The sequence below is a fragment of the Oryx dammah genome, unplaced genomic scaffold (genome assembly GCF_014754425.2).
Source record: "Oryx dammah isolate SB20612 unplaced genomic scaffold, SCBI_Odam_1.1 HiC_scaffold_9, whole genome shotgun sequence".
In the NCBI taxonomy this organism is placed as follows: domain Eukaryota; kingdom Metazoa; phylum Chordata; class Mammalia; order Artiodactyla; family Bovidae; genus Oryx; species Oryx dammah.
In genome coordinates, this window is record NW_024070193.1 from 6,466,654 (window position 1) to 6,487,432 (window position 20,779).

General features: G+C 47.1%; 1 protein-coding gene across 1 annotated transcript in view; it reads right to left on the reverse strand.

Moving 5' to 3' along the window:
- The window catches only part of CDCP1 (CUB domain containing protein 1), a 61,248-nt gene that overhangs the window by 6,461 nt on the left and 34,008 nt on the right, over positions 1 to 20,779 (reverse strand). Inside the window, exons 3-7 of the mRNA XM_040246782.1 lie at positions 18,780 to 19,145; positions 17,185 to 17,553; positions 9,767 to 9,988; positions 8,340 to 8,720; positions 2,120 to 2,485 (exon numbers count right to left, since the gene is read on the reverse strand). Of these exons, the coding sequence (XP_040102716.1) occupies positions 2,120 to 2,485; positions 8,340 to 8,720; positions 9,767 to 9,988; positions 17,185 to 17,553; positions 18,780 to 19,145 (1,704 nt within the window). The remainder of the gene's footprint in view (positions 1 to 2,119; positions 2,486 to 8,339; positions 8,721 to 9,766; positions 9,989 to 17,184; positions 17,554 to 18,779; positions 19,146 to 20,779) is intronic.

Genomic DNA, 20,779 nt, shown 5'->3' on the forward strand with positions numbered 1-20,779 from the left:
CTGGTGTGCACCTAACCTTTTAGAAATGTGGAAGCGTCTTATGTTGCCTGAGGAAAATACAGCTACCATGTAAGAAGTCTGACTGTGCTGAGACTACCATGCTGTGAGGAAGCTCAAGAGGCCATGTTGAGACTCCAGGACGAAAAAAAAAAAAACCCACGGGTCCCACCCAGCCTTGAAAGTGAACAAAGGTGAACCATCCCAGCCCACCCCCTGCAGCTGTTCAGGGCATCTGGCGGAGGCTCCCAATATCTTAGAACAGAGATGAGCCACCTGCTGTACCCTGTCTGAATTCCTGACCCATGCCTGCATGCTGAGTCGCTTCAGTCATGTCTGACTCTTTGCAATCTTAGGGACTGTAGCCCGTCAGGCTCCTCTGTCCATGGGATTTCCGAAGCAAGCGTACTGGAGTGGGCTGCTATGCCCTCCTCTGGGGTGTCTTCCAGACCCGTGATGGAACCCGTGTCTCTTACTTCTCCTGCACTGGAAGATGGATTCTTTACCAGTAGGGCCACCTGGGAATTCCTCCTGACCCGTGGAGTGTGGGCGTAAAAAAACAGTGACCATCTAAGCCATTAAATCCCGGGGTAGTTTGTTACGCAGTGAACTGGGGGACCTACCAGATCTACTCCAAAGGCTACTCCTGGCCTATCCCAGCTGTGCTCCCCCAGTCGCCACTGCCCGAGTTGGAGGAGACAAGAGTGTAGAAGGAAACAGGGAGTCAAAAGTCAGAGGAGAAGGAGTGAGGAGAGAGCTGTCTCATGTGTGCTGTCCTTCTCCTACAGTTGTACAAAGGAGAAAGAAAAGAAGGCAGAGAGAGAGCCCTGCACCAAACTGGGATTTGGACTTTCTGGCTTGTTCAACAAGAAAACAAAAGGTGAGACTGAGAGAGAAACAGGGCTAGAAATAAATGACAGAAAATGAATGGAAGAGAAGAAAAAAACCCAGGAGCTAATCTGAGAGTGTTGGGCGAGCTTTTCACACGTGGTTTCCGGTCCTTGTCTATTCTCCTGCTGCTGACCACCTGTGTGGCCTGGGTGGTCACAATCTATCCACCTGGGAGGAAACACAATCTATCTGACCATCAAAAAAGAGAAAGGGTCAGGGAACAAATCTCCGTGGTTCCAACACTCTGGGATGCTCTGTGACTATTTTGGAATAAAGTGCAAACATGGCCCCAGCACAGATTACCTCAAACCCTCCAGTGGATGCTGCCACTCTGGGCATAAAAGCAAAATCCTCATCGTGGCTCTGCGGCTCACGACCAAGGGCCTTCAAGGATTCTGATGTTTCACTGGACTAAATAAAAAGTGCTGGTGTCGTGCATCTGTGTCCCACTTTTCAGGTTCTCACATTTGAGTCACCAGCTCTGAAAGCCCAGTGAAAAATTTTACAGGGTAGTTACAGCCATCTTTTCTCTACAGAAGGAACATGAGGAAGATTAGAGGGCAAAAGAGACTTTCTCTGTGTCAGAAAGAGATCAGTAGTAGATTGACTGCAAAAAATGCCCTAATTCTCCCCTCTGCCCGAACCATGTCCTTTAGGGGTGATTCTGCAGCTCCTCCCACCAGAAGGTGGAGTCTATCTGTCCTCCCCTTGAATCTGGGTTGACCAAACCAATGCTGTCACAGGGACTGGCTATGAGTTTCTAATCTGAAGCATCAGGCGACCTAGCATGCCTCCCCCAGCCTCTCCGGCATCTCCCTGGCTTTGCCATGAGAGGGGCCCAGGTTGGAGGGTAAGAATCCACGCGGAGGAGAGCCAAGGAATCCCAGTTGTCTCTGCTGATCTTGTCTGGGCCCCAGAATGTGAGCGTGTTTGGTCAAGACTGACAAAGTTTTCTAGCCCACCTGCAGCTGCCCACAGGGGCTTGAGTGAATGAATCTGATAAGCCCAGCTCAGACCAGAAATGCCCAGCCAACATGTGAGCGATTACAAACGGCTGTTTTTAAACCACTGCATTCTGGAGTGGTTTCTTACTCAGAATTACTGATTCAATAGCTAACTGATACATGGACAGCCAGGGCTCAAATCCATGCTTTCTGACTTGCCTTCCAGGTTTGTTCCCGACTCTTGAGCCACCAATTTGATGTTCATCACCACCCCTAAAAGACCTTACCCGTGGTCCTTGGGGTAAGCGAGACCCAGAAAAGCAGGTCTAGCTGCTTCCCGCTCATGGGGCTGCAGTTGGAGATGTTGACCCAGAAGCTGTGATAGCGGAAGCTTGGCTTGGGCAGCACCTCCTCCTCCAGGCTGAAGATCTCCTCGGCGTGGGCCCGCTGCTCTTGGATGATCATGAATGCACGCCCGGTCTGGCAGACCACACCTGTTCGCTCTTTGAGGAAGGTTAGGCAAGCCACCTGGTTGCGGGGCACGCTGATGTTCCAAGACACCGAGGCGAGGGATGGCAGGCCCCGGTCCCAGTTAGGGGTCCGTAGGTAGATCTTGTTTTTCGTGTCTGGGGTCACTGTGAAGACACTTTCTTCTGCAGGAAAGGGAAGAGAATCCACTCAGAGGTTGTTTCAATCACGATGGAGAGAACACAGGACTTCCTTGGTGCTGCAGTGGATAAGAATCTGCCTGCCAAAGCAAGGGACAGGGGTTCTATCCCTGGTCCAGGAAGATTCCACATGACTCAGAGTGACTAAGCTCCATGCTACTGAACCCATGTGCTCTAACTACTGAAGCCCGAGCTTCCATAGCCTGTGCTCCGCAACAAGAGAAGCCACTACGATGAGAAGCCCGAGCACCACAACAAAGAGTAGCCCCTGCACGCCACAACTAGAGGAAGCCCACAGGCAGCAACAAAGACCCAGTGCAACCAAAAATAAATAAAATAAATCATTTTTAAAGAAGATGGAGAGAACAGGAAGGTGGAGGAGTCCAGACCACAGTGTCCAGACCACAGAGCATCCCGCCGTGACAGAGAAGCTCTGGGTCAGCACTGGCCAGGAGAGTGGTCACAGCCACGGGTGTCTGTTCCAAGACTTGGAAAGTACTTGGTGTGACTGAGGAACTGAATTTTTAACTTCATTTACTATTAATTTAAATTTAAACTGCCACCTGTGGTCTGTGGGTACCATATTGGTCAGCAAAAGAATAGTCTTCAAGTAGGTTCTCAGGCCTTTGGAAAAAACCAACCAAACATAAAACAGGCCAGTTTGCCAAACTGGTGGTTATATCAGGTTCTTTTCAGAAATGCCCTCAGGACTTCCCTGGTGGTCAAGTGGTTAAGAATCACCTTCTGATGCAAGGGACGAAGGTTTGATTCCTGGTTGGGGAACTAAAATCCCACATGCCACATGGTACGGCCAGAAAAGTTAAAAATAGAAAGAAAGAAATATGCCCTCAATGGACCTAACATTCATCTCATGCTCTGCACCATGGTGGGACTGGTATATACTGATTTATATTTTGGAGATTTAGAAAACTTCAGGTTCTGGGAGGAATTCTAGAATGGCAAAGCTGAAAGGGTCTCTAATCCACTCCTTACCTTCGGGTAAGATAAAACCCCAACCCTTCACACTGCAGATGGTGTGTCTTATTTTCAAAGACTCCCCAGAAGGAGTTTCTCTGGTAACTTAGAAGATACCAGACAGCCTGGACTGACCTTAATCTCACCGGCCAAAGATTCATCTCCCTCCCACTCATGGCTCTGAGAACAAAACTATGGAGTAAACCCTGAATTAAACTCTTGGTCAATTTAAAAATGAACTGAAAACTTTGTAACAGTGACTGTGAATTTCAAAATCAGCCATATACACTGATGAACATAGATGCAAAAATCCTTAACAAAATTCTAGCAATCAGAATCCAACAACACATTTAAAAGATCATACACCATGACCAAGTGGGCTTTATCCCAGGGATGCAAGGCTTCTTCAATATCCGCAAATCAATCAATGTAATTCACTACATTAACAAATTGAAAAGTAAAAGCCATTTGATTATCTCAATAGATGCAGAGAAAGCCTTTTGCAAAATTCAACATCCATTTATGATAAAAACTCTCCAGAAAGCAGGAATAGAAGGAACATACCTCAACGTAATAAAAGCTATGTATGACAAACCCACAGCAAACATTATCCTCAATGGTGAAAAATTGAAAGCATTTCCCCTAAAGTCAGGAACAAGACAAGGGTGCCCACTTTCACCGCTACTATTCAACATAGTTCTGGAAGTTCTGGCCACAGCAATCAGAGCAGAAAAAGAAATAAAAGGAATCCAACTGGAAAAGAAGTAAAACTCTCACTGTTTGCAGATGACATGATCCTCTACATAGAAAACCCTAAAGACTCCACCAGAAAATTACTAGAGCTAATCAATGAATATAGTAAAGTTGCAGGATATAAAATCAACACACAGAAATCCCTTGCATTCCTATACACTAATAATGAGAAAGTAGAAAAAGAAATTAAGGAAACAATTCCATTCACCATTGCAATGAAAAGAATAAAATTCTTAGGAATATATCTACCTAAAGAAACTAAAGACCTATATATAGAAAAGTATAAAACACTGATGAAAGAAATCAAAGAGGACACTAATAGATGGAGAAATATACCATGCTCATGGATCGGAAGAATCAATATAGTGAAAATGAGTATACTCCCCAAGCAATCTACAGATGCAATGCAATCCCTGTCAAGCTACCAGCGGTATTTTTCACAGAGCTAGAACAAATAATTTCACAATTTGTATGGAAATACAAAAAACCTTGAATAGCCAAAGCAATCTTGAGAAAGAAGAATGGAACTGGAGGAATCAACCTGCCTGACTTCAAGCTCTACTACAAAGCCACAGTCATCAAGACAGTATGGTATTGGCACAAAGACAGAAATATAGATCAATGGAACAAAATAGAAAGCCCAGAGATAAATCCACACACATATGGACACCTTATCTTTGACAAAGGAGGCAAGAATATACAATGGAGTGAAGACAATCTCTTTAACAAGTGGTGCTGGGAAAACTGGTCAACCACTTGTAAAAGAATGAAACTAGATCACTTTCTAACACCGCACACAAAGATAAACTCAAAATGGATTAAAGATCTAAATGTAAGACCAGAAACTATAAAACTCCTAGAGGCAAAACACTCTCCGACATAAACCACAGCAGGATCCTCTATGATCCACCTCCCAGAATTCTGGAAATAAAAGCAAAAATAAACAAATGGGACCTAATTAAAATTAAAAGCTTCTGCAAAACAAAGGAAAATATAAGCAAAGTGAAAAGACAGCCTTCCGAATGGGAGAAAATAATAGCAAATGAAGCAACTGACAAACAACTAATCTCAAAAATATACAAGGAACTCCTGCAGCTCAATTCCAGAAAAATAAACGACCCAATCAAAAAATGGGCCAAAAGAATTAAATAGACATTTCTCCAAAGAAGACATACGGATGGCTAACAAACACATGAAAAGATGCTCAACATCACTCATTATTAGAGAAATGCAAATCAAAACCACAATGAGGTACCACTTCACACCAGTCAGAATGTCTGTGATCCAAAAATCTGCAAGCAATAAATGCTGGAGAGGGTGTGGAGAAAAGGGAACCCTCCTACACTGTTGGTGGGAATGCAAACTAGTACAGCCACTATGGAGAACAGTGTGGAGATTCCTTAAAAAATTGCAAATAGAACTACCTTATGACCCAGCAATCCCACTGCTGGGCATACACACTGAGGAAACCAGAATTGAAAGAGACACATGTACCCCAATGTTCATCGCAGCATTGTTTATAATAGCCAGGACATGGAAACAACCTAGATGTCCATCAGCAGATGAATGGATAAGAAAGCTGTGGTACATATACACAATGGAGTATTACTCAGCCGTTAAAAAGAATACATTTGAATCAGTTCTGATGAGATGGATGAAACTGGAGCCAATTATACAGAGTGAAGTAAGCCAGAAAGAAAAACACCAATACAGTATACTAACACATATATATGGAATTTAGAAAGATGGCAATGATGACTCTGTATGCAGGACATATAATGGACTTTTGGACTCAGTGGGAGAGGGAGAGGGTGAGATGACTTGGGAGAATGGTATTGAAACATGTATAATATCATTTAAGAATCGAATTGCCAGTCTATGTCCGATGCAGGATATGGCACGCTTGGGGCTGGTACGCAGGGATGACCCAGAGAGATGTTGTGGGGAGGGGGGTGGGAGGGGGGTTCAGGTTTGGGACGCATGTACACCCGTGGTGGATTCATGTCAATGTATGGCAAAACCAATATAGAATTGTAAAGTAAAATAAAAAATAAATAAATTAAAAAAAAAAAAAGAAAGCCCAGAGATAAATCCACACACCTATGGACACCTTATCTTCGACAAAGGAGGCAAGAATATACAATGGATTAAAGACAATCTCTTTAATAAGTGGTGCTGGGAAAACTGGTCAACCACTTGTAAAAGAATGAAACTAGAACACTTTCTAACACCATACACAAAAATAAACTCAAAATGGATTAAAGATCTAAACATAAGACCAGAAACTATAAAACTCCTAGAGGAGAACATAGGCAAAACACTGTCCGACATAAATCACAGCAGGATCCTCTATGATCCACCTCCCAGAATACTGGAAATAAAAGCAAAAATAAACAATGGGATCTAATTAAAATTAAAAGTTTCTGCACAACAAAGGAAACTATAAGCAAGGTGAAAAGACAGCTTTCAGAATGGGAGAAAATAATAGCAAATGAAGCAACTGACAAACAACTAATCTCAAAAATATACAAGCAACTTATGCAGCTCAATTCCAGAAAAATAAATGACCCAATCAAAAAATAGGCCAAAGAACTAAACAGACATTTCTCCAAAAATGACATACAGATGGCTAACAAACACATGAAAAGATGCTCAACATCACTCATTATCAGAGAAATGCAAATCAAGACCACAATGAGGTACCATTTCACACCAGTCAGAATGGCTGCGATCAAAAAGTCTACAAGCAATAAATGCTGGAGAGGGTGTGGAGAAAAGGGAACCCTCTTACACTGTTGGTGGGAATGCAAACTAGTACAGCCACTATGGAGAACAGTGTGGAGATTCCTTCAAAAACTGGAAATAGAACTGCCTTATGACCCAGCAATCCCACTGCTGGGCATACACACCGAGGAAACCAGAATTGAAAGAGACACGTGTACCCCAATGCTCATTGCAGCACTGTTTATAATAGCCAGGACATGGAAGCAACCTAGATGTCCATCAGCAGACGAATGGATAAGAAAGCTGTGGTACATATACACTATGGAATATTACACAGCCATTAAGAAGAATACATTTGAATCAGTTCCAATGAGGTGGATGAAACTGGAGCCGATTATACAGAGTGAAGTAAGCCAGAAAGAAAAACACCAATACAGTATACTAACACATATATATGCAATTTAGAAAGATGGTAATGATAACCCTGTATGCGAGACAGCAAAAGAGACCCAGATGTATAGAACAGACTTTTGGATTCTGTGGGAGAGGGAGAGGGTAGGATGATTTGGGAGAATGGCATTGAAACATGTATACTATCATGTAAGAAACGAATCGCCAGTCTAGGTTCATTACAGGATACAGGATGCTTGGGGCTGGTGCACGGGGATGACCCAGAGAGATGATATGGGGAGGGTGGTGGGAGGGGGATTCAGGATTGGGAACTCATGTACACCTGTGGTGGAGTCACGTCAATGTATGGCAAAACCACTACAGTATTGTAAAGTAAAAAAAATAAAGTAAAGAGCAAACAAAAACCCCACCAAAATCAGCCATATAGAGTTCATCCATTGTGACTGATTTAAACCTCATTTACTGCCTGAGAAGATCATGCACCGGCCTCCCAGGAGGGCTCTGCTCCCCCATGCAAGAGCTCCAAAGATTCATCTCTCTCCCCATTTTCCTTCCTCTGTGTCCTCTGAACCACATTCTGAATTGTCAAAGCAGAATCATAAGCATGTCTGCATAAGGATTTTTATGTTACCACCTCAAGAATCCAGGACTTAAGACTATAGTTAGTTCTCATTTATGCCCTGCCTGCTTCCAAAAAAGGCTCGAGAGCTGATTATTTGTTCTGCCGCCTACCAACCATCACCTCTGATTGTCAGAGGGTGATGTCAAAGACTTATTTCTAACTCCTGGAATTGTCTACACTAGCCTAATGGTAAAATCAGGATTAGGATTCCTCATCTTGCAAGAGAAATAGCCCACTCAGGTACCCCTTTCTCTTCAAATCGGCAATTAAGTCGATCACAAAAGCAAAATGAATTCTCCAACGAGAAAGGCTAAGGGGGCATGGAGATGGGGAGAGAGTGAAAGACACCCTTACCTTTGAAGTGGGGGATAAAGGACACAGTCAGGTCCTGCTTAGCGCTCTCTTGTTGGAAGTTGGGGGCAAAGGTACGGAGGGTCACCGAGATGTTCTCCTTCACCTGGATCTGTTCGATGGACCCTCCAGAGCAGAAGGAGCCGAAGTAAAGGTTCTGGCCCGGCACGGCGCTGGCCACCAGGTAGCTGAAGCTGGTGTTGCAGACTCTCTCGTGCGTGTGCTGCTGCAGCTTCTGGGCTGGCACCAGCGCCAGGCTGAGCCTGTCCTTGGGCACCAGTAGCTTCCAGGTGAAGTCGTGCAGCTGCACGGGCAGCTGGAAGATGAACTGTGGCAGCTGGAGCGAGTAGCGCATCCTGTGGCAGTACCGGTGGTCCAAGCAGCCTGTGAAAGAGGAGTGGGTGGTACTCGGCTGGGAGGAGGCTGGAAACGCATAGCGGTACCTGGCTGGGAGGAGACTGGACATGCACAGTGGTACCCAGCTGGGAGGAGACTGGAAGCGCATCCTCTCCAGCTCTCAAGTTAGCCTGAGGCTTTCTCGCTATTCCCTTTGGTCTCTCTTCCTTCATTCCTGCCTCCCTGGTGCTCCTTTCCTAGCTCACCTCCTGCTCTCGCTTTCTTACTCTCCACTAAACTGGCAGACCACCTTCTGGGGAGGAATCAGGGTTGAAAACTTCTCTTCTTGTTTGCTGCCAGTTCTCATCTCTAAGACAACCTATGTCTTAGATGCCAAGTGCCACATGGGCCAAGAGTAGATTTTTTTCCAGCACGCAGCCCTACTGCCTAGCATCCCTGTCTGTGGGGAAGCATTTCTGCTTAGTGATTAGAGCAGAGAGTGGAGCTGGGGAGATCACAGCTGGCGTTTCAGCTCTGCTGCTTCCTATCAGGCCTCGAGCTAGCTGCTTCGCCTCTCCTGGACCCAGCTAATGCCTCGGTGGAGACCCTAAGAGCATCCATGTGAGAGATGATGGTTGCCCAGGAGGGAGGTGCCTCTTGGTTTTGCTGCTCTCCACTGACAGAACATTTCTTACGTGACGAGCACACGTCTGGCACGGCTAGTAACTAAAGGGGTTTAAAAAAATGGAAGAAGCCAAAGTTTTTGACCTCAAGACTTGCTCTTTTGCAAGAGAAGAAAAGCAGGCAGTGAGAGTGGAAGCAGGGGCCGTGCAGATGGGGGAGGTTAGGGAAGGCTACAAGGACTTCAAAAGAGGGAGAGTGGAGGCTGGGCAGAGGAGACGGGAGCATGGACATGGGGGATGCTACCTGCTTCTGAAGGAAGCATGTCCCCACTGAGGCTGCTGGTCCTGAAAGGAGCTGTGTCTCTACCTCACTCTGTGCTTCCTGGTTGCCCTTGCTCACCCTGCCCTGCTGGTGATCAGATTATTTACAACCCACCCCGCAGACCCCACTGAGACAGGGCAGGATCGTACTTATGGTTTTCTCAGCGTTGATCCACAGGCGTGTGAGATCATCACAGAGGAAGGAGACACTGTGTTTGGAGCCAGCTGTCAGGGTGAGGTTGGTGCTGCAGGTCCGAGAGTTCAGGCACACAAAGCAGCCGGGGACAAACTCGCGTTTCAGTTTGCTGGGCCGTGGCTCGATGGACAGCGACATGCTTCGCTCCTTACTCAAGTCAACCACGTAGGTTTTATCTGGAACCACAAGTACAAAACAGGCGTGAAGAATGGTCAGGGCCAACCTCGTGTGAAGGCAAAAATGAGCACAAGAACCTCTCATGGCTGGGGAATGCTGGGAAGTTTGTTTATTAGTAAGAGAACATTATGATAGCTTGAAACAAAATTTTAAAAGAAAATGAGTGGACTGCATTTCTACCCCTCTCATGGAAGTACTTCATTTCTTCAAATTCATTTTAGTCCTTGTTCATCCACATGCATATTACAATGTATATAAAATTGTATACTCAGCTTTTACTTTATTATTTTATACAGATATATCTACTTTACTATACAGTTTTCATACTCACTAATCTTTTAAAATATTCATTAAATCTTAGTCAACCAAGTGAGATGTAGCATCACCTATTTAAATATTCTCCTACTATGAACAGTAATTAACAACCGTCAGTATTAGTGCAGGGAGAGAGGATTCATAGAAAGATAGAATCACAGATATAACTTAGTCTCTAATAAATGCTACATTTCAAATAAGCGACAAAAAGATGAACTATTTCATAGGCTGGGCCAAGAGAATGGTGTCTCCCAGGAGTAAAAGAGTAACGTTACACTGGTGCCTCAGAGCAGTCACCAAAATAAAAACAAAGAGATTATCTTTTTAAATGTAGAATAAACACAAATTATAAAAGCAAAAAAAGATTAAAATGTCTGTCTGGTTTAGGTACCATAAATAATGTTTGAAGGACAAAGCACACACTGGGAGAAAATATTTGTAACAGAATGACTGAGGAGTTCACAGTACAGGAAATATAAATGTCCAAATATCCAAAATGTGAAGGGTTCTTAATATCACTTGTAATCCTTCTTGTAATAAGAGAAAAGCAAATCAAAATCAAGTATAGTGGGACTTCCCTGGTGGGCCAGTGGTTAAGACTCCAGGCTCCTAATGCAGGGGGCCCAGGTTCAATCCCTGGTCAGGCAACTAAATCCCATATGCTGTAACTAAGGATTCTGCACGTGTCAGCAAAGATCCCACATACAGCAGCTAAGACCATGTGGCGCAGCCAAAAAAAAAAAGTCTAGTATAAAAATAAAAACTCTTCACCCCTATAAATCTAGCCATGGGGATATGTGCCCACATCTGTACACCAGTGACAGTTAGTGGAATAACACTGGAATAGTTAAACAGACCATGAAACACATGAATGGAATATTACACAGCAGTTAAAAAGATGTAGTATGAGGCAAAATAGCAAGTTGTAGAACCATATTTAGACTGTGACATTATTTGATTGTAAAATCTCTATGTAAAATGAAATAGCTGTTTCTACATGTATATACTTACATACATTTGCATTTAATATTTAAATGAAGAGAAAAAAATTTGGCGAGAAATATAACAAATTCATAATTGTGTTTATGGGCCTCCCTGGCGACTCAGATGGTAAAGAATCTGCCTGCAATGCAGGAGACCTGGGTCCCATCCCTGGGCTGGGAAGATCCCCTGGAGGAGGACATGGCAACCCATGCCAGTACTGTTGCCTGGAGAATCCCACGGACAGAGGAGCCTGGCGGCCTACGCTCCATGGGGTCACAAAGAGTTGGACACGACTGAGCAACTAAGCACACACATAACTGTGGTTACCCTGGGAGGGGGGCCTGGAAGTAGGGACAATACAGATTGTCAAGGAGATTTTAGCTTTGTCTGTGATGTTTGAATTTTTAGAGCAGGAGTTACCCAACAAAAAATAAAAAAAAAGCCAACATTTAGTTAAGGGCTCCAGGTGGCTTCTGGTGGTTATGAAAGCTGAAAAAGAAGCAGTGTAACTGCTTCCGCAACCAGTGTTTACCCAGATGGGTCACTGGAAGCATGTGATATACAATGCTGGAAACTCACGTCCCTTTACCTTATTTGAATCACGATAACTTGGAGACCCACAGGACTTGAAGATACACTTAGTCTGTTGGTATTTTCAGAGCAAGTAAATGTATCTTTCAGAAGGTAGAAAATGTTAGTTGCTCAGTCGTGTCCAGCTCTTTGTGACCCCGTGGACTGTAGCCTGACAGGCTCCCCTGTCCTTTACTATCTCCCAGAGTTTGTTGAACTTCATGTCTGTTGAGTTGGTGCTTGGTGGAGATAATTGTGCATCAAGCTCTCCGATAAGCTCAGACATGGTTAAGCTGCAGGTTTTGGGCAATGTAGGCTATCTGTGCTCACACATCTGGTCACAGCTGGCTAGGTCAGTCATTCCTCGAGTCTGGGGCAGCTTGTACATTACTGCCTTAAGACACAGGATGCTCGTGGTCAAGCCATGGAAAGATAATTTCTGCAGGAGCTGTCTGGGTCTAGTGTGAGCGTAGGTGATATTTTCAGCAAAGTACAGAGGTTGAGAAAAGGGCTTTGGGGGGCAGTCAGGCTCAATGGAGTACCTTCCTGCTGCCCACATTCATTAAGTTGGTTTTTTTTTTCTGGCAGTCTGAGCTGACTGTAGTTAGGTCCTACTGGATGGATGGATGATAAGGGTCTGGGTGCCTCTGACAGTTGCCTCTTCTGCCCTTGCCGAGGCTCTGCCTTTGCAAGGTGGCTGTGACAGCCGCCCTGTGTGGCCTGAGAAGGTCTCCCAGCTCTGCCTCTGCTCTGGTTCTACTTCTCTTGCCCTTGTCTAACTTCCCTGCAGCCGCACTCTTGGTGCCGCCACTGTATGCCACCCTTGCCCCTTCTGAGGCGTGGTGCCTTTGGAGCATGCATCTGGGTCTTGAACCACTTTGGATAAAAAGGGGCCTCCTGAGAGTTGTGAATCAGGGTTTATGGAGGGCCTGGAATGTGCTGGATATTGCTGAGAGTGGGAAGATAGAGGAATAAGACAAGATGGCTGATGGGGTCTTTAGCAGGACCCAGACATGGATAGATGGATGATCAGATGGATGATCGGGACATGGTTTGTGATGAGTGCAAACCATTTTAATGGGGGCTCCTGGTGTGGTGGTCTGGGCATGTGCTTCCTTCTGCTGGGACAAAGCAAAGTCAAGGCTCTTGAAGTCCCCCTCACCCACAATCTCTAGCTCTTTTCTCATCTCCAAAATTAAGAAAGAGTAGAGGGATTTCCCTAGTGGTCTGATGGTTAAGACCCGCTGCTTTCAATGCGGAGGGTGTAGGTTCAATCCCTGGTCAGGAAATTAAGATTCCACATGCCACCAGGCGCAGCCAAAAAAAGTAAATTTAAAAAAAGCAAAGAGCTTAAACAGCACATATGTGTTTCTTTCCTGTGGCCAGGAGGGAAACATCCTGTCTGGGGCCTCCTGGGCAGCTTGAGAAGGGCCAGGCTCTGTCATGAGTCTCCTCTTGGTACCCTGCCCCTCAAGCCTGAGGCACGCTCCCTGCTCTGAACCCCATTACATGCCCCTGAAACTGCTTCTGGGAGGCTTCCAGGTGGGTGAACACGTGGAGATTTGGGAAGAGGGCCTGGAAGCTCTGCCCTCCTTCCCACACACCCATGCTTCTCTTCCATCTGGCTGTTCCTAAGTTAGCACGCAAGTGTGCTAAGTCACTTCGGTTGTGTCCGACTTTTGCCATCCCGTGGTTGTGTCTGACTTTTGCCATCCCGCCAGGCTGCTCTGACCATGGGATTCTCCAGGCAAGAATACTGGAGTGCGTTGCCATGCCCTGCTGCCGGGGATCTTTCTGACCCAGTGATCTTCCTGACCCAGGGATCAAACTCGTGTCTCTTGGGTCTCCTGCATTGGGAGGCAGATTCTTTACCACTGTGCCACCTGGGAGGCCCTCTTCATTGCCTAGGAGAAGGTATATGTCGGGAGATCAGGAACCCCAGCGTGGACACAATGGGAGGCTCCAGCATGGCTGAAGTTATTGGCAATCTGTAAGAGTTTAACACAGATATGAACTGGCCAACCGTGGGTACAGAACAACCACAAGCGTGGAGTAACCAGCTCCTAGCACCGAACAGCCAACCACAAGCTGGGAATAGCTGACCACCAGCACTCAGGAAAGGATGGAGATGATAACCCCTCTGCCAATACAAGTGCAGAGACAGTGCCAAGGTGGGGAAGACAGCCAAGTGGGTAGAGATGCCAGCCAAAATTTCCTCTGAAACTTCTATCATCTGTGCAAGAAAGTGAGAAACAAGACCAACGGCATTTGTTACCACCAGCTGACGCCGAGAGGGCATGAAAATGACAGACAGAATCAGCTGGAACAGAACCAAGAGACCCGGCCCTGAAGACTTCCGCCCGTCCCAGTGATGCACAGCGTACCGGGGGTCCTGGGCCCCTACAGCAATCCGCTGCAGCCCCAGAGGAGCCTGTGGAGAAACGGCCACCCACACGGTGGCCACATGTTACACCAACAGGGCACAAAGATTGCCATTATTAAAATCAACAAGACATGAAAAGAAAATAGAAGAAACCCTTCTGGGAAGGGACCACCAGCATCCTACAAATCTCGTCTGCCTCCTGGATTGCCAGCTAACCTCTAAGGACAAGTACTGTGGCTTGTTCGACTCTGCCTCCCTTCCCTGACCTGGCACCTGGCAGGATAACATTCAGACAGTGCTTACGACCTGCCAGGCAGTGCCACCTCACTGCATTTTCACAGCACCCCTACGAGGGCAGGCCTATTAGCTCCACCGGAAGATGAACTGAGTCACACAGGAGTGAAGGGACTTGCCCGGGCTCACGCAGTGAGTCGGGGAGCCAGGATTTTAACTTCTCGGGGGCCAGCTCCAGAGTGAGTGCCCTTGACTGCCGGGCTATGCTGCCTGCAAGACAAGCTGTCCACACATATTTATAGAAACTGACAGATGTGTAAGTGCACAAGGCTGGCTGCCTTGCACAATGTCCTGAAATGTAGGGTCCATGTTGGGTTTCAAAGATGGAGATGTCCAGAAACTCAGAGCTCTCAGAGCACCCAGCCTCGACTAACTTTATCTCTAAAGATACTCCTGCTGGACACCCCTGATAGTACAGTGGGTAAGAGTTCATCTGCCAATGGAGTTGACACAGGTGTGATTCCAGGTCTGGGAAGATCCCACATACCACAGTGCAACTAAATCCATGAGCCCCAACTGCTGAGCCTGTATCTAGGGTCCAGGAGCCGCAACTCCTGAGGCCTGCGTGCCCTACAGCCCGTGCTCCAAACAGACGCCACCGCCGTGAGAAGCCCACACACCGCAGCGACGAGCAGCCCCCGCTCACCGCAACTAGAGGAAAGCCCGCCCAAAGCAATGAAGACCCAGCGCAACCAAAAATAATCAAATCAAATAAAAAAGATACTTCTGCCAGCCAGGTTCACTCAGTAGTCTAGAAAAATGCAAACCCTGCTTGATGTAAAGCCTTGATGCTGCTAAACACATCTCAATTGCAATTAACCACTATTTACCTCAAAACTAAAGCTGTATCCTTCTTGATGCTGGTAATAGCATGCTTAACAATTTGATCAGATGTAGCTTTCAACCCAGCTGATGTTTCAGAAAACAGAATTCATCAGTAGCACTTCACTATGACCGAGACGGTAAACAAATCCCTCCGTCTTCTACAACTCAAACCCAGTCCATTTCTGATTCCTCTGATAGCTGTTTTCAACATTCTGCTAACACTGACGACAGTGGAGTCATCAATAGACACACACATGTATATATAACGTTATGCCTTGTACATGGTTCTTGTGAATGAGAAGGAATCTTGGGCCAAGATATGATGGAACCGAGGCTTCTCCAGGAGCCAGGCTCCAAGTGGGCGCTGAGCGGGCACTCCCAAGACAGCATCAGATGGGCAAATCGGGGAGTGGATCCCGTGTGATCATTTGGCAGATATTTACCAGGCCTGCCAGTCCACACTCCCACTTATTTTCTCTGTCTGTTTCTGCCTACTTCCCGAAGCAAATACCGATAAAGATAAGGGGGAGAAGCAGCCCGTGGGCAGGATCCATCCTTAGCACATGTCACAGAGGTCCTGGTTCAAGGCCACCTGTCACAACCCACAGACTCCAGCTCATAGACAACCCCCGGGAAGAGCCCCGGGGGCTCGTCCTGTACCTTTTTCTCAATATCCACACCACTCCCCTCCTGTGAGGCAAGGGAACCCACGGAGCAAGTATTATGGAAGTGCTTGCTGTCAGGGGCTGACCTCGTACTAATCCAAGGGTAGGGGCTCTGTGAGAGTGCACTCATCAGAGCTGGGGCCTCCTCCAATGCTGTGCCCTGGGCACGTCGCCTTGCTGTAGTTTTGGCCCTGACAACCCTTCTTGAGGTTCACGGCATCTCAGTAAATATGTGTGGAATGATACGCAACCTCACTGTCACAGAACCTGGGGTTCTGTGTGGTCCAGAAGCACAGGCTGCAGGTTCTGAGCGTGCTCTGCTCCTGGCAAGCTGTGTGATGTTGGCCTAGTGTCATAAGCTCCCCGAACCTTCTGGTTTGTCATCAATAAATGAAGATAACTCTTGGGACTTCCCTGCAGGTAAAGCAGGTTAAGAACCCGTCTGCCAATGCAAGGGACACAGGTTCGATCCCTCTTCTGGGAAGAGCTTGTGCGTCACTACTCGCGTGCAACCACTGAAGCCCGTGCACCTGGAGCCTACAAAAGACGCAACAAAAGACGCCCTCACAGCGAGAAGCCTGTGCACCACGACGGAGGGCAGCTCCCAGTCACTGAAACCTAGAGACAGCCCGCTTGCAGCAACGAAGATCCGCACAGTCAAAAATACACAAACAATTTCAAGAAACAAATGAAGACAACCCCTGTCTCCCTTACAAGACTATAATAAGGATTAGTTGGGACCACCTGAGTGGTGTGCCCAGGGCAAGACTTGGCACACAAAGTGTGTGCCCATGGTATGGGGCATTCAGCCAATAAAAGTGTTATTAGCACTGCTCACAGTGCTGGTGACGTTCTGATTCACTGGAGGGTCAGTCAAGACACGAGCTCTAGAGCGTAACCTTCCAATATCTTCATTAAAAACAACTCAGCACCCTGAACGCAGGATCGTCTTAGCTTACTGTGCTGAAATGGAGGCATGCTCCGCGTTCATCCAGTGACCTGGTGTCACTAGCAACGCACTTCCTGAAAGTCTTACAGGGTCCAGAGTCCAAGTGTGACTGACTTACAGAGGAGAAGTAGGAAGGAATCTCGCCCCAGGCAAGAGATTCCAGGAAGGAACAAGGAGGAGGGAGCGGGAAGGAAGGTGGGGCTCACTTACTGCTATCATTCTGTGGATGCTGGACGGAAACTTGAAACTGCAGCCGGAGGATGCCTGGATTCTGGGCATCTTGGTCGCAGCCCTGCAGAGAGAGGTTGAAGTTCCCGGCCATGTTCCCGGGCTGCTGGTCCTCCAGCTTGAACACCTCGGGGTTGGTGGTGGAGCCTGGAATGTAGTACTCCACTCGCTCCTCCTTCTTCACGCAGTTGGAGACATTGAACTGGAGGAAGGAGACGCTGGCCCGCAGGGGCGCGGGGATGACGAACTGCCACGTCATGAGCTCGTCCTCGGGGAAGCCGGCCGGGTAGTTGGCGGACATCAGAGTGGCTGAGCCCTCACCCTCGAACACAGACTCGATGATGCAGAGGCCTGTGGGGGTGGAACCCAAACAAGAGAATAGGAGGTGATTACACTCTGCCTTGGTCATTCATGGCTGGAGGGACCGGGGTTAGAGAAGAGGTGAAGGGCAAGGTCTCAGATCCTGAGCATTGGGTCTGGATATGGCATGTTTATACTCAAGGGAGAGGAGATCAAACCAGTCAGTCTTAAAGGAAATCAACCCTGAAGATTCATTGTGAGGACTGATGCTGAAGCTGAAGCTCCAGTACTTTGGTCACCTTTCATTGAAAAAGACCCTGATGCTGGGAAAGATGGAGGGCAGGAAAAGAAGAGGATGAGATGGTTGGATGGCATCACCCACTCGATGGACATGAATTTGAGCAAACTCTGGGAGATAGTGATGGATAGGGAAGCCTGGTGTGCTACAGTTCATGGGGTCGCAAAGAGTTGGATACAACTAAGCGACTGAACAAGACTGAGAATGAGGATACATCAGCATGTGAGTAAATATTTAATAACCAGCCCAGCAGGGGAAAAAAATAAAGCCCTAATTTGTAGTGTCTGCCCACTTCCTTGGTGTAAAGACTCCCACTGTTGCTGTTTCCAAACTGCCAAAAGGAGATGGATGAACATGGAGGTAGGAGGTGATGGACAGCCTCTCCCATAACACAGGATTTTTACCATACAGATCCAATGGGCATACCCACCCTCAGAGCATAGAGAAGAGTAAACTGCAGTAACTAAGAAGGGATGAGCTTCAAGTTCTTATTACCTTTGCTCCTAAACTAATTTATCTAGTTATAAGTTTATAGAGTTTTAATAATTGCTCTGTTTACTACCAGCTCACGAAATTCCAGAACACTTAGCAATTGGCACTCAGAGCTGCGGTGAGCCAGCTTTGGCACACCGCTGCCGATATGATTCGAGAAAATATGAAAGAGACGGAAGACAGGACAAAGACATAAGAAGGAGAGCCACGGAGCGGCAGGTCTGCACAGCCAGTCCCGTTCTACTTCTTGAACACAAGTCTCACATACCAAGGACAAAGGACAGAGTCGCCACCTGGTCTGTGTAACAGAGAAGGGTGGGCTCACACCAGGCGGCCCGCGTGCTCACAAAACAGTGGGATGTGCTTTAAGGGGTCAGATGGAATCACAAAACTGCCGCCATCAGACTGTTTCTGATGGAGAGAGAGGCTGATTTTGTAGGTTTCAACCTCAACCACTAGTTGGGGAGAAGAGGGTGGGCAAGCTCACGTTTTATCGACAAGCGGTTTGCGATGCTGAAGCCAGAGACGTTTCTGTTGTGGAACCACGGCAGGTCCAAAGCCAGGTTCACTCCCTCTTGCAACTTGATCCGGGACACAGTGCCGTTGCCGCAGAAGGTCCCGATCTTGACCATCGTGCTGGCGTCGACGCGGCCGCTGATGCGGTGAGTGACTCCATCCGGGCAGTCCTCCAACGGCCCGATCTGCCTCAGGCGTGACAGGGAAAACTGCAGCTCGAGACTGACATTCTTGCTCGCTTTGATGTCCCAGATGAAGGTTCTGTTGAGGGTGGGCAACACCGACGTGGAAGGCTGAAGATGAACCTCCCCAAAGGGACACTGGCCTGACACACAGTCTGAAACACAGTCACAAAATGGTCTGGTCACAAACGCTACTGGGCCCCTCACTGCCCCACCTCTTCAGCCCCTGGAGTGCAGGGGTCCCCAGCCTTTGGGATCTAATGCCTGATGGTCTGAGGTGGCGCTGATTTGGTAATAGTAAAATATTCATGTTGTGTATCAGAAAAAAACAAGACCCTGACACTGGGAAAGATTGAGGGCAGGAGGAGAAGGGGGCGGCAGAAGATGAGATGGTTGGATGGCATCACTGACTCAATGGACATGAGTTTGAGCCAATCTGGGGAGACGGTAAAGGAAGAGAAGGATGCCAGCATGCAGCCTGGCATGCTGTAGTCCATGGGGTTGCAAAGAGCCATACACAACTGAGCGACTGAACAACAACCGGCAGAAACCAACACAGCACTGTAAAGCAATAATCCTCCAATTAAAAACAGATTAATTGTTTGAAAAGGTAAAAAACAATTAAAATAAAGGCTACAAAAATAATAGAAGTAAAGTGAAAGTGAAGTCGCTCAGTCATGTCCGACTCTTTGTGACCCTGTGGACTGTAGGCTCCTCCGTCCACGGGATTCTCCAGGCAAGAATACTGGAGTCGGTTGTCATTTCCTTCTCCAGGGGATCTTCCCAACCCAGGGATCAAACCCAGGTCTCCTGCATTGGAGGCAGACGCTTTACCGTCTGAGCCACCAGGGAAGACTGGTGTAAGAAGTAAGGTGCAAAATAAATGTAATGCCCTTGAATCATCCCCAAACCACCCCCCACCCCACCTCCCATCTCCTGACTACGTGAATGCTGCCTGCCAGTGGCTCACGAGTGTGTCCCTCTCTGGGGAAGTGCCTTGGCTGGAGGGAACTGCTCTGGGGCAGAAAAGCCTGAGAGATTTCCCTGCCCCCTCCCCGACTCACATCCCCTCAGAGGGTGGCAGCCCAGAGATCTTCAGTCGTGTCTGACTCTCTGTGACGCTATGAACCACAGCTCACCAGGCTCCCTTGTGCATGGGATTCTCCAGACAAGAACACTGGAGTGGGTTGCCATTCCCTCCTCCAGGGGATCTTCCCGACCCAGGGATCAAACTTGCGTTTCCTGTGTCAGCAGGTATGTTATCACAGGGCCACAGGGGAAGCCCCAGTCACCACCAGCCTGATCCTCTGCCCCTTTTCACATGACCCAGCCCGGCAATTGCCACTCAAGCTCCAGTTCAGCCTGCAGCTAAAACCACAAGTATCCCTCACTTTACTCATTTTATCCTGTTTTCCTCACTTATTCACATGTTTCTTCCAACAGGAACTCTCCTTTTTTTTAAGAGGTTTTTTTTTTTTGGACCTTTTATTTTTTTTAAGTCTTTATTGAATTTGTTACAATATTGCTTCTGTTTTATGTTATGGTGTTGTTTTGTGTTTTTTTTTTGCTGAGAGGCATGTGGGACCTTAGCTTTCCGACCAGGGATCAAACCTGTACCTCCTGCACTGGAAAGTGAAGCCTTAACCACTGGACCTCTAGGAGAGTCCCTCCCCCAAGGGAACTCTCTTGATACTGACTTAAAGACAAGAATCCCCATGTCAGGCTCTGCTTCCAGTGGACCAGACCAAAGTCACCTCCTAACTACACGTCTCCCCCACTTTTTGCAAGT